General features: G+C 46.6%; 1 protein-coding gene across 2 annotated transcripts in view; it reads left to right on the top strand.

Annotated features, from left to right (window-relative positions):
* TOP3B (DNA topoisomerase III beta) overlaps positions 1 to 12,081 on the top strand; it is a 30,226-nt gene extending 18,145 nt beyond the window's left edge. For both annotated transcript variants that reach the window (XM_058158636.1, XM_058158637.1), the window contains 8 exons: positions 600 to 705; positions 1,870 to 2,016; positions 3,388 to 3,561; positions 5,202 to 5,330; positions 6,053 to 6,202; positions 7,439 to 7,539; positions 7,818 to 8,019; positions 11,552 to 12,081. In XM_058158636.1, the coding sequence (XP_058014619.1) occupies positions 600 to 705; positions 1,870 to 2,016; positions 3,388 to 3,561; positions 5,202 to 5,330; positions 6,053 to 6,202; positions 7,439 to 7,539; positions 7,818 to 8,019; positions 11,552 to 12,036 (1,494 nt within the window). In that variant the 3' untranslated portion in view covers positions 12,037 to 12,081. The remainder of the gene's footprint in view (positions 1 to 599; positions 706 to 1,869; positions 2,017 to 3,387; positions 3,562 to 5,201; positions 5,331 to 6,052; positions 6,203 to 7,438; positions 7,540 to 7,817; positions 8,020 to 11,551) is intronic.
* The last annotated feature ends 2,083 nt before the right edge of the window (positions 12,082 to 14,164 follow it).

Genomic DNA, 14,164 nt, shown 5'->3' with positions numbered 1-14,164 from the left:
TTTGGTTCAGCAAGGAGGTGGCTGTGTTGTGTCTCGTCCGATCTCACCACAGCCGGGGCCTTCTTATCTGCTTCCGAACACGGAGGAATGTCCTAGTATGCCTCCCGGCCCCAGCCCTGGCTCCATGCCCAGACAGGCTGAAGAGGAAGAAGTACCTCCAGCCCCCAGCTCTGGCTCCATGCCCAGGCAAACGGAGCAACTAGACCCCTCCCCCTCCTCCACAGCATGTGAGCCTGAGGGAGGTCAATTGCCAACAGCTGCCGACTGGAGTGACCCTCGCGTCAGAAGACTTGATAGGCGGAGGCAACAGAAGGAAGGGAGTGGCAGGCCTGGATAAGTGCTGAGTCATGGAGCCACACCCCATGGCCTATATAAAGGATCTGCTTTCTGGCAGTCTCTGAGTCAGGCAAAGTCTAAACATATCTTGCTGAAGTCACTTTCTGGTCTCCTGCCTGCCCTGAGGACTTTGCTAGGACTTTGGCAGAGCTGCAGAGGCACGCCTGATTCGGATTTCCCTGACCCGGCCGTCAGCGGAGGAGTGGGACACGACAGGCTGGTCCCTTGGCTCATGCATGCTCTGTCGCTGGTTTTCTCCCAAGGTCAAATCATTATTGGTGGAAGGCATCAACAGGCCACGGAAAGGCCACGATGCTGGAGATCACCCCCCCATCACCCCAATGAGAGCTGCGTCTGAAGCAGAATTAGGTGAGTGGCTATTCATGTTTGCAAAACTGTTCTGACCCAACCAGGGGTGAAATGCTCTCAGTTCGGACTGGATCGTGCGATCTGATAGCGATGGGGGCGGGTAGTTCGGAGAACCGGTAGCAAAAATCCCTGCGCTCTCCTCCACTGCCCACGCCTCGCTGTTCCTCTTCTCTGTCCCTGAAGCTTTCGGTGGTGATATAGCTGCAAACGGCCTTAAATGACTGCCGCGATGCTTCAAAGGGCCGCACTACAGCTGATCAGCGCTGTAGGTGGCTAGTAGGTGCCTCTATTTTTAAAGAAGGTAGACCGCTGCCTCCCCAAAAAAAGGCAATTGGTAGACCGGTGCCTCTATTTTTAAAGAAGGTAGACGGATGCGCTCCCCAAAAAAGGCAATTAGTAGACCGGTGCCTCTATTTTAAAAGAAGGTAGACTGGTGCGCTCCCAAGTTTTGTATACTTTATTATTTTTATTATTTATTATTATTGGCCATGCCCATTCAGTCACCTGACCACCAAGGCATGCCCACCAATTAAGCCACACCCACAGAACCGGTAGGGAAAATTTTTAGATTTTCACCCTTGGACCCAGCTCCCCAGAGAAGGCAAACCCTCTGACGTGAACTCAAAAGATTCCTTTTAATTAGGAATGCCGGCAGGAATGCCCGGCAAAAAAGTTTCTCTCGCAAGCTAATGAGTCCGTCCAGGAGGGAGATGAATAGTTGTCTGCCACACCTATTCATCTCCGCCCACTGCCTTTTATCCCCAGAGCTAGGGTGGGGCTTAGCTAGCAGTGGTGGCTCTTTCCTCCCAAGGACCGGCCCATAGATTTCCACTGCTCTCCTCTCCTCTGCCTTCTGCGCATCCGTGCGTCAGGCACTGGACCCAACTGTTCCTCCTCTTCCTCATCAGCCACCTCCAGACCTGGGGGCTGTTGATTCTCCATCTGAGGGCTGACAGATGGCCCAGGCTCCGCCTCCTGAGTCCCACGCCGCCGTCTCCTGAGTCCCACGCCGCCGCCTCCTCTGAGTCAGCTGCTGGAGGGGCCGGCGGGCGACAGGCCACAATAAAAACACTCCAGAAACATTACAAACTGTCTTGGATGGAGCAGGCCATCCATTTAGCGACTGGTCAAAGTTATAACAGCAGCACCCTTGTGTATTTTCAGGGGGTGATGGATGGAGGCTCTACGAATACATTACAAGGCACTTTATCGCCACTATCAGTGCTGATTGCAAATACTTGCAAACTACTATTGCGTGCAGCGTTGCCTCGGAACGTTTCACCTGCATAGGAAAGACGGTTCTTTCGCCAGGTAGGAAAGAGGTGAAGACACGCTCTTGGGACAGATTTTTTTTTCTTTTTGTACTTTTACTTCTTTTCTTTTCTTTTCTTTTCTTTCTTTCTTTCATTCTTTCTTTTTTTTTCTCTCTCTCTCCCCTTCCTTTCCTTTCCTTTCTTCCTTTCCTGCCTGCCTTCCTTCCTTCCTTTCTTCCTTTCCTTTCCTTTCCTTTCCTTAATTCCTTTCCTCTCTGTATGTCTCTTTCTCTCTCCCTTTCCTTTCCTTTCCTTTCCAGTCTATATGTCTTTCTTTCTTTCTTTCTTTCTTTCTTTCTTTCTTTCTTTCTTTCTTTCTTTCTTTCCTTTTCTCCTTCCCTTTTTATTTCTTTTTATTTCTTTCATTTCCTTCCTTTATAAATCTTGAAATACAAGAATTATGATAAATATTAGTAAGTTCTTTTTAAAAAAGATTAGTTCAGAATCACCACTTGCTTTTTTAAAATAAATCTTCCATCCTTCCCTCCCTCCTCCCTTGTTCTTTATAAACCTTTGAATATAAAAATTATGAAAAGTATTACTTAACTCTTTTTAAAAATTAGCTAAGATTTGTGCAGAATTACCACTTGCTTTTTTTTTTTAATTCATTAAGTATTGTAAGTGTTGTACCTTGATGAAAGTATCAAGTAGGTAGTAGGAAACTCAGTCTGTTAAAAAATAAACTTTATTCGAACAGCTGAGAATTACTTCATTCCCAGCATCGTTCAAGTCTAAAGTAAATGCCTCCCAATGTAAATTCCTCAGTCATCTCACAAACCTTAGTCCAATTAAGCAAACTGCCAAAGGCCCTTCCTGGAAAACATCCAGAAGCCACAAAAACAAAGATGTACACGAAGCAGAAGACGCAGCTACAGCGTTGTTTTCCGGCAAAGCCCAAACGCCGTTGCTGGTCTGTTTTAAGCCTTATGGGAGGGGCCAATCATCTCTTGGCGCTACTCCCGAGTTGTCCTCTCTGCTTGAGCTGCTCTTGCCTTCTGGCAGCTCTTCTCATGCGTGCATTAGGAACAGGCTCCTCCTGTTCCTCTGCCTCACTACTATCAGTCTCTGGAGGCTCTGGAGTCCGCACCTCGCTTCCTGATGGCCCTGGCCTCACCTCAGCCTCCTCGCTGTCCGACTCGGTTGCCAGCTCCGTAGGCTGCTGACGGACCACAACAGTATCTTTTCTTTTATGTACACTGAGAGCCTATGCACCAAAGACAAATTCCTTGTGTGTCCAATCACACTTGGCCGATAAAAAATTCTATTCTATTCTATTCTATTCTATTCTATTCTATTCTATTCTATATTTTCTATTCTATTCTATTCTATTCTATTCTATTCTATTCTATTCTATTCTATTCTATTACAGGGTTTACTGAAGTGATGCCTTGGCAGAGCATCCCATTGGAAGAGAGCCTGCCCAGCTGTGACCGAGGAGACCTCTTCCCTGTGAGTGAAGTGAAGCTCCTGGAGAAGCAGACTTGCCCGCCTGATTATTTGACTGAAGCTGAACTCATCACGTTGATGGAAAAACACGGGATAGGTAGGGATGACCTTTTCTGGTGGCATCTTTAGCATAAGGTGGTAGGAAGGATCTTTCTTCAGACGATGGTCATCTCACGTTTCTTCCAAGGTTTAGGAAGTGTGTGTTGTGGTCTGCCAGCATCCCGCGGAGTTAGCAGTGGAGTCAAGATAGTGAGGAGGCTGGGGAGGACAATGGGTCAGGGGAAGATCCGGACGAGGGTTCTGCGTCGGAGGCAGAGATGGGGCCAAGGCCATTTTGGTCATCATCTTTAAAGCGCTCCATGGCTTAGGACCGGGGTACCTACGAGACCGCCTCCTGCCGCCGATAGCCTCCCAACGACCGGTGCGCTCCCACAGAGCGGGCCTCCTCCGGGTGCCGTCGATCAAGCAATGAAGGTTGGCGACCCCCAGGGGGAGGGCCTTCTCTGTGGCAGCACCGGCCCTGTGGAACGAGCTTCCTCCAGGGTTACGGCAACTCCCAGACCTCCGGACCTTCAGACGTGAACTGAAGACTTTATTATTTCAACGAGCTGGACTAGCCTAAGAATAAAATATTTTAGTTAATTTTAATGGGTTTTAACCGGTTTTTACCGTTTTAGTTATTTGGCGATTGAAATATTTTGTTTTAATTGGGTTTTAAATTGCTTATTTATTATTGTTGTATTTTAATATGCCTGTGAACCGCCCTGAGTCCTACGGGAGATGGTGCGGTATAAAAGTATAAAAATAAATAAATAAATAAATAAATCTAGGAGCAATGCGCGGACTCCGGAGCCTCTTCGGCTGAAAAAATGCTTTTAAAAGTAAAAAAAAAAAAGCCTCTGATGATCGTGCGGCTCAGCTTGGATCGTCAGAGCCTTTTAAAAGCGGTGGTAGGAAAAATGCTTTTAAAAGTAAAAAAAAAAAAGTTGGCCACGCCCACCCAGTCACATTACCGCCCCCCATCAAGCCACGCCCACAGAACCGGTAGTAACAAATTTTACATTTCACCCCTGGTGAAGTCTACTTACCTTCCTTACTACCAGTTTTGTGGGTGTGGCTTGGTGGGCGTGGCAGGGGAAGGATACTGCAAAATCCCCATTCCCTCCCCACTCCAGGGGAAGGATACTGCAAAATCTCCATTCCTTCCCCACTCCTGGGGGAAGGATATTGCAAAATCTTTATTCCCACCCCACTCCAGGGGAAGGATACTGCAAAATACCCATTCCCTCCCCACTCTAGGGGGAAGGATACTGCAAAATCTCCATTCCCACCCCACTCCAGGGGAAGGATACTGCAAAATCTCCATTCCCACCCCACTCCAGGGGAAGGATACTCCAAAATCTCCATTCCCTCCCCACTCCAGGGGAAGGATACTGCAAAATCTCCATTCCCACCCCACTCCAGGGGAAGGATACTCCAAAATCTCCATTCCCTCCCCACTCCAGGGGAAGGATACTGCAAAATCTCCATTCCCACCCCACTCCAGGGGAAGGATACTGCAAAATCTCCATTCCCTCCCCACTCCAGGGGGAAGGATACTGCAAAATCTCCATTCCCACCCCACTCCAGGGGGAAGGATACTTCAAAATATCCATTCCCACCCCACTATTGGGCCAGCCGGAGGTAGTATTTGCTGGTTCTCAAAATTTCCTGCAATTAATACTGTATTATTGTTAGGAACGGATGCCAGCATTCCTGTCCATATCAACAACATCTGCCAACGCAACTACGTCACTGTGGAAGGGGGCCGCAGACTGAAACCTACCAACCTGGGCATAGTTTTGGTACACGGCTACTACAAAATAGGTAATGTGGCATTTTGCGGTGGGGGAGGACAACGCTAGGGAAATTGAAGGAGTAAATTTGCGTCTTACGGCCACGTTATTTGAAGGAGTCCCTCTATCTCACATGGAGAAGTTCATCTATTTTTCTGGGCAATTGAACAGAAGTGGTCAAGTCCCCAAATTTCTCAGCCAGCCTGTTTTAAGACGGATGGACTTCAACTCCCAGAATTCCCCAGCCAGCATGCTTTAAGATGGGTGGACTTCAACTCCCAGAATTCCCCAGCGAGCATGCTTTAAGATTTAAAAATTTAAATACATTTTAAATTTAAATAAATAAATAAATAAAGATAATAGACTTCAATTCTCATAATTCCTCAGCCAGCATGCTTTAAGATGGGTGGACTTCAACTCCCAGAATTCCCTAGCCCGCATGCTTTAACAGAGATGGACTTCAACTCCCAGAATTCCCCAGCCAGCATGCTTTCAGATGGGTGGATGTCAACTCCCAGAATTCCCCATGGTTGGGGAATTCAGAATTATCCGTTTCCCCCATGATTGGGGAATTCTGGGTGTTGCGCAGTCCACAACTCTTAAAAGTTGCTGAGTTTGCAAAACGAGAGGTCTAAGAGGATTCCATGCATTTAAGACCAATCCTGGCTGTTTCTCCCAGGGTAATTTTCTTGAACATCCCGCAAACTTTTTAACATCTATCTCATTTTGGGGGGCCTCTTCCCACCTGTTCAGATGCGGAGCTGGTGCTCCCCACCATCCGTAGCGCGGTGGAGAAGCAGCTCAACCTCATCGCTCAAGGGAAAGCCAACTTCCATCAGGTGCTGGAACACACCTTGGACATCTTCAAAAGGAAGTTCCACTACTTTGTGGATTCCATCGCTGGTAGGTCTCAACCACTCCTCCCCTGGCTGGCGTTTATTTAGAATACGCCGTCGTTAAAAGAAAAATACACAGGTATGAGTCCGGGGTTTTATACTGCTGGATATGGAAGAATTCTATTCTTTCCTCCTCCCCTCCTTATTTTTCCTTCTTCATTTTGCATTTTTGGTTGCTTTCTATTTAATAAAAATGGAGATTAACTGATTTTTTTAAAAGAAGAATTTGCAGTCATAACATGGTAGTTTGGGGAGAGATATTCAGCCATTGAATTGTTACTTTGCATCTTAGGAATTGTCGAATGATTCGGCGGTTTATTTCCGGTTATAAATAAGAAAGAGTTATTATTACAGGATGATACAGATATATCTAGAATGGATAAAATATAAATGTGTAACAGCTATAGACCATAACCCTATTCCTTCCTTCCTTCCTTCCTTCCTTCCTTCCTTCCTTCCTTCCTTCCTTCCTTCCTTTCTCTTTCTTTCTTTCTTTCCTTTCTTTCTTTCCTTCCTTCCTTCCTTCTTTTTCTTTATTTCTTTTCCTTCCTTTTTTCTTTCCCTCCCTCCCTCCTTCCTTTCTCTCTCTCTTTTTCCATTCCTTTTTTTTTCTGTCTTTCTTTCTTTCTTTCTCTTTCTTTCTTTCTTTTCCTTCCTTCTTTCCTCCTTCCTTCCTCTCTCTCTTTCCATTCTTTCTTTCTTTCTTTCTTCCTTCCTTCCTTCCTTTTCCTTCTTTCTTTCTCTCCCTTCTCCTTCCTTCTTCTCTCTCTCTTTCCATGCTGTCTTTCTGTTCTTCTCTCTCTCTCTCTCTCTCTTTCTCTCTCTCTCTTTCTTTCTTTCTTTCTTTCTCTTTCTTTCCCTCCTTCCTTCCTCTCTCTCCATTCTGTCTTTCTGTCTATTTCTTTTTTTCTTCCTTCCATTCCTTTCATTTCCTTCCCTTCCTCTTCCACTCCCTACCTCCCCGTCTTCCTTCCTTCCTTCCTTCCTTCCTTCCTTCCTTCCTTCCTTCCTTCCTTCCTTCCTTCCTTCTTTCCTTCCTTTTTTCCTTCCATTTCTTTTTTATTTATTTGTCACTTTTTTCTTACTTTTCTATTTTTCCCTAAATATGTATTGTTTTTACTTTGCAGACCCCACCCCTTCCTTCTTTAATAACATTGTTTTTTAGAACACACAGGGTGATAGTGGTGTGGGCTTTCAAAATTACCTGATCTTTTTCGTCCCACCTGCCCTCCCTTCCCTCCAGGTATGGATGAGTTAATGGAAGTGTCTTTTTCGCCTCTGGCTGCCACAGGGAAGCCCCTCTCCCGATGCGGCAAATGTCATCGTTTTATGAAATACATCCAGGTAAAGAAAATCTGAAATTTAAACCGAATTTAAAAAGATTTGCGATGTGATTTTTTATTTTTAAAGGTTGCATGAATTTTTTTATGCATTTATGGGCAGCTTTCTCAGTGTATAAGAATTCATGAATTGGAATAGAGATGGCAACAGGTCAGCCAATGGGGATTTTTTATAAAAGGCTAAATATCCTTTATGGACTTTTTAATTTTAACTGTTTTAACTGTTTTCTTAAAAGTTCTGAGCTTTGTCCTTTCATTTCTCGTTTTTTTTTTTTTTTTAAGGCCAAGCCAAGCCGTCTCCACTGCTCGCACTGCGACGAGACCTACAGCCTTCCCCAGAACGGGACGATCAAACTTTACAAGGAGTTGCGATGCCCGCTGGATGATTTTGAGCTGGTGCTGTGGTCTTCCGGTTCCAGGGGCAAGAGTTACCCCCTGTGCCCTTATTGTTACAATAACCCTCCTTTTAGGGATATGAAGAAAGGTGAGGTTTCGCAGAAGGAGATATCAACAATATACAGGCGTGGGATTCAAACATTTCAGCAAACGGTTCGCTGCCCGGTTGCTGGGTGAGCATGGCCATGGTGGGCGTGGTCTACTCGGCCTCCTGCACCATGGTGGGAGGGGCGTTTTCACCCTCCCCAGACTCCGGAGGCTTTTCTCGAGCCTCCGGGAGGGCAAAAAGGTCTCCCCCGGACTCCAGAAGGCCTCCAGAGGCCACAAACGGGCCCGTTTCCGGACTTCCAGTCCTTCTGGGAGGCCTGTTTTTCGCCCTCCCAGAGCTTCCGCGCAGGCCCTGTAGTTAACCTGATATCCAAAACGGGCTGTGTGGAGACTCCTGGGAGGGGCGAGGTGGAAGGGCGGGGCCAGCCAGTCCTTGCAACTACCATTTTGGCGAACCAGATGTAAAATTAGCATCTGGTTTTTCCGAACTGGCTGAATCCCATCCCTGACTATATATATATAATCTTGTATTTCTCAACCTTGGCTAATTGAAGACGGATGGACTTCAACTCACAGAGTTTTGGGAGTTGAAGTCCACGCACCTTAAAGCTTGGGGAATTCTGGGAGTTGAAGGCCATCCATCTTAAAAGATGCTGTCTGGGGAATTCTGGAAGTTTAAGTGACCCCTCTTAAAGTACGCTGGCTGGGGAATTCTGGGAGTTGCGTCTACCCATCTTAAAAGATATTGGGGGAATTCTGGGAGTTTTAAGTCATTCCTCTTAAAGCATGCTGGCTGGAGAATTCTGGGAATTGTGTCTACCCACCTTAAAAGATACTGGGGAATTCTGGGAGTTTTAAGTCACTCCTCTTAAAGCATGCTGGCTGGGGAATTCTGGGAGTTGAAGTTCATCCCTCTTAAAACATGCTGGGGAATTCTGGAAGTTGAAATGACCCATCTTAAAGCATGCTGGCTGGGGAATTCTGGGAGTTGTGTCTACCTATCTTAAAAGATATTGGAAAATTCTGGGAGTTTAATTCACCACTCTTAAAGCATGCTGGCTGGGGAATTCTGGGAGTTGTGTCTACCTATCTTAAAAGATATTGGAAAATTCTGGGAGTTTAATTCACCACTCTTAAAGCATGCTGGCTGGGGAATTCTGGGAGTTGAAGTCCACCTACCTTCAAGTAACCAAGGTTAAGAAACAATGTTATGCTGGTTGGCACCGATTTCTCTCTGCTTTATTCTAAGTCTGCTATGACTGCAGCTGATTCTTTCAGCTGGAATCCGTGTAACTATTTTGGGACTCTGAAGATTGCTAAGGATCCGATGTTGGCTTGGCATCGGATCTGTCCTTGCTCAAGGCCAAAGTTGGCTCTTGTAGATTTTGGTGCAGCAATGACCAGCAATTCCTGCAATAATTTTTAGGTTCTCTCGCCAATTTCCCATCATTGCTGGAAGACCTTCAAGGGAAGGAATTTGACTGATAAAGACTTTTTACCCTGCAAGCTAAAGAGACGTGATCCATCCCTAAAGATGGTATTTTCACTTGGGTCAAAAAGGATCCCGTTAGGCCCAAATTTGATTGGCCTGAATCTCCTAGAACTGTGATGGCAAGCCTATGGCGCGCGTGTCATAGCTCTCTGTGGGTACGCGAGCCGTCGCCCGGCTCAGCTTCACTGCGCATGTGCATGCACACCTCCCACCGGCCAGCTGATTTTTGGGATGCATGGAGAGCCGGGTGCATGCAGGAGATGCCCGATTCTTGCGCGGGGGGCAGGGAGTGCACCGCCCCCCCCGGCCCATTTATTGGCCCAGGAGGCCGCAGGGAGGCCTGCTAGGATCAAAACGAGAGGTGGGGGGGGTGCATGCGCAGGTGGGGGAGGGGGGTTCTTGTGCGCATGCGCAGCAGGGGTACATTGCATTATGGGTTGCGTGGGGGGCAGGGCACATGGGAGACGCACACGCATGCAAGGGTAGGTGGGGTGAGCGCGAGAGGGAGTGGTGCGCGCCCCACCCATGGCCCATTTTTGGGCCCAGGAGGTCTGCTAGGCCCAAAACGGGGGGGAGGGGGTCACATGCGCATGTGGGGGGAGTGGGGGAGTCATGTGCGGGGGTGGGGGGAGTGTTGGGGGGTCGTACATGCATGTGCAGGGGGAGCGCATTGCATTATGGGTGCCGGCACACGTATGCGCTTTCGGCACAGGACGAGAAAAAGGTTACCCATCATTGCCCTGGAAAAAAGGAATAATATGTGACAAACTATAGAAAACCGCTGTAATAAGTCCTTGACTTATAACCATTTGTTTAGTGACCGTTTGAAGTTACAACAGCACTGAAAAAGGTGATTTAAGATGGGGTTTTTTTTTTACACTCACATTTTTTTGTCCCCTTGGCAAGGAAAGTCAACGAGGGGAGCCAGCTTCGCTTAATGACCAAATTGTTCACTGCAGTGATTCGCTTTGCAACGGTGGCAGGAGAGGTTAATCCAGGGGGCCAAGCTTACTTAACCACTTAGCGACAGAAGAGTTGGGCTGAACGGTGGCCATAACTCGAGAACTCCACCTGTACAGCTAGTCCTCTGCCCGACCTGGCTGTTTGCTAAGCGAGACATTCGTTACGTGATGTTTTGCCCCATCGTACGACAATTTCTCGCCAACGTTGTTAAGGGAATCACTGACGCCATTGACTTAGTAACCTGGTTGTTAAGTGAATTGGGCTTCCCCATTGACTTCGCTCATCAGACGGTCGCAAAAGGGGATCGATCACATGACACCCAGCCCCCACAAGATATTACAACTGTCAGACGTCCACGCCAGTTGCCAAGCATCGGAAGTTTGACCACATGACCTGGAAAGGTTATCTCAGTGAACAATGGTCCTAAGTTACTTCATTCAGCACAGTTGTCACTCCATGAGAATAGAATAGATTTTTTTTTTTTATTGGCCAAGTGTGATTGGACACACAAGGAATTTGTCTTGGTGTATACACTCTCAGCGTACATAAAAGAAAAGATACCTTCATCAAGGTACAACACTTACAACACAAATGATGGTCATAGGGTACAAATTTAACATTTAATGATACAACACTTAATGATAATCATAGGGTACAAATAAGCAATCAGGAACAATCAATATCAATATAAATCATAAGGATTGCCAGCAACAAAGTTACAATCATACAGTCATAAGTGGGAGGAGATGGGTGATGGGAACGATGAGAACATTAATAGTAGTGTAGATTTAGTAAATAGTTTGACAGTGTTGAGGGAATTATTTGTTTAGCAGAGTGATGGCGTTTGGGGAAAACCTGTCCTTGTGTCTAGTTGTTCTGGTGTGCAGTGCTCTATAGCGTCGTTTTGAGGGTAGGAGTTGAAACAATTTATGTCCAGGATGTGAGGGATCTGTAAATATTTTCACGGCCCTCTTTTTGATTCGTGCAGTATACAGGTCCTCAATGGAAGGCAGGTTGGTAGCAATTATTTTTGAGCCGTTGTAAGTTGAGGACGACCTGTTATTTATTTTAAAACCCGGCTGTTTCTTCTTCTTGCGTTTCCCCCCCATCAATTCAGGAATGGGTTGCAACGAATGCACCCACCCCAACTGCCAACATTCTCTGAACCTGCTGGGCATCGGCCAGTGCGTCGAGTGCGAGAGTGGGGTGTTGGTGTTAGACCCCATCTCCGGGCCCAAGTGGAAAATGGCCTGCAACAAATGCAACGTGGTGGTGCATTTCTTCGAAAACGCCCACAAGGTGCGGGTGTCGGCCGAGACATGTGACGCCTGCGACGCCGCCCTGGTGGATGTGGATTTCAACAAGGCCAAGTCGCCGTTGCCTGGCGGCGAGACCCAGCATGCCGGCTGCGTCTTCTGCGACCCCGTCTTCCAAGACCTGGTGGAATTGAAGCACGCGGCCATGAAACACCCCATGCACCGGGGCGGGCAGGGGAAACGGCAGGGGCGAGGAAGAGGAGGCAAGGGACGGCGGCTCGGAGGAAGGCAACCCCCTAAGAAGCCGAAAGACAAGATGGCGGCCCTCGCGGCTTATTTTGTATGATTCGCCATCGCGCAGAAAGCCTTTCGTAATAAAATCCGCCTCCACCCGGAGAAAGCGGCTTTGGGTTGGTTTTATTCAGGGGTGAAATCTAAAAAAAAAAATTTTTTTTTGCTACCGGTTCTATGGGTGTGGCTTGGTGGGCGTGGTGGGTCATGTGACTGGGTAGGTGTGGCTATGTAACCATGTGACTGGGGGATCAAAAGACAGAAACTCATTAACAATGTCCTGCTGCAGGACGGTTGGACTAGATGACCTGCAGGTCTTTCCAGCCCTGGAATATCCTCTGAAGCTGCGTAGAGAAGAGAAGAGAAGAATAGCAATAGAAGAATAGAATAGAATAGCAATAGAATAGAATAGAATAGAATAGAATAGAATAGAATAGAATAGAATAGAATAGAATAGAATAGAATAGAATAGAATAGAATTCTTTATTGGCCAAGTGTGATTGGACATGCAAGGAATTTGTCTTTGGTGCATATACTCTCGGTGTACATAAAAGAAAAAATATGTTCATCAAGAATCATAAGGTACAACATTTATTGATAGTCATAGGGTACAACTAAGCAACCAAATCATACTAGGAAACAATCAATATAAATCGTAAGTTACAGTCGTAAGTGGAAGGAGATGGGTGATGGGAACGATGAGAACATTAATAGTAGTGTAGATTTAGTAAATAGTTTGACAGTGTTGAGGGAATTATTTGTTTAGCAGAGTGATGGCGTTTGGGGAAAACCTGTCCTTGTGTCTAGTTGTTCTGGTGTGCAGTGCTCTATAGCGTCATTTTGAGGGTAGGAGTTGAAACAGTTTATGTCCAGGATGTGAGGGGTCTGTAAATATTTTCACGGCCCTCTTTTTGACTCCTGCAGTATACAGGTCCTCAACGGAAGGCAGGTTGGTAAACATGGTTTTTTCTGCCGTTCTAATGATCCTCTGAAGTCTGTGTCTGTCTTGTTGGGTTGCAGTTATATTTCCCCAATGGAGAAACATTTTTTTAGAGGCAGGAAGCAGCCCCCACCCCAGTCTTTCTTGATAGCCCACAGCGGATGCCAGCACTTAAGGAGATAAAAAAGCTTATCGAAAGTGGAAGACAATTATCTAGATGGCTCTGTTCATAAGCAAAGCAAATTATGGCAGGCAGAAGGCGGGATGTTTTGAAACTCCTTGTAGCCAGGTTTGACAGCTAACAAAAAGCAGAAGGATAGGATTAGTACAGCAGCCCCCTGACCCAAGATCCAGCACAGGACGAAAGCCATTAGCCATAATAAGATCAACTCACTACCATTTAGCAGAAGACGCAGAGCTCCCTATATTGCAAAATCTAAGGGGCATTTTGGATATTGCACAATTCCTCTTCAAGCCTCTGAAACTTATAAAACTCCCATGTATTCATCAAACCAGTTGGTCAGCTGCCCCAGGATCAACAAACCATCATCAATCCATGTTGTTTTTCCAGCGTCTTTTTTCCCAGCTTGGGAACTGAACCAGGTGGGGGTTGCCCTTCCAACAATTGGATCCTAAACGCCCGGAAAACACTGATAATGTTACATAGTTGGGTAATGAAATGCCTGCAAGCAAACGACGAGGCTCAGAGGACACCCAGGGCAAGGGTGGGCTTCAAAAATTTTAGCAAGGGGTTCTCTGCCCGGTTGCTGGGTGGGCGTAGCCATGGTGGGTGTGGCCTATTCCCGAACTTCCGGTAGGCCTGTTTTTGCCCTCCCTGAGCCTCCACTCGCGCCCTGCATTTACCTGCATCTAAAATGGGCCACGTGTGGATCCTGGGAGGGGCAGGGTGGGGTGGGTGGGGCCAATTAGGTGTGGGGTTTGGGGGTTCTCCGAATTGCACAGAATCTTAGAGGTTCTTCCGAACCCGTGAACCCCCATCCCTGACCAAGGGCACCACAATCCTAAATAATATCTTTGAAATATCTTCTTTTTTTTTAAGAGCAGAGCTATGGCCGAGGAAACACTGCAAACTTACGCAGGACCCACAATGCAAAATACCTCCGTGGGTAAAGTTGAGCATCAAGTGATGTTACGCATGCGGTCTGAAGCTCTGCTGATGTTTCTGGGATAAACAAATAACTGCGCCTCTTTGTAATAAAATTATGAGAAATAATTCTACTCG

The sequence above is a fragment of the Ahaetulla prasina genome, chromosome 15, assembly GCF_028640845.1.
Source record: "Ahaetulla prasina isolate Xishuangbanna chromosome 15, ASM2864084v1, whole genome shotgun sequence".
In the NCBI taxonomy this organism is placed as follows: domain Eukaryota; kingdom Metazoa; phylum Chordata; class Lepidosauria; order Squamata; family Colubridae; genus Ahaetulla; species Ahaetulla prasina.
This window is presented reverse-complemented; position numbering and strand designations above follow the sequence as displayed.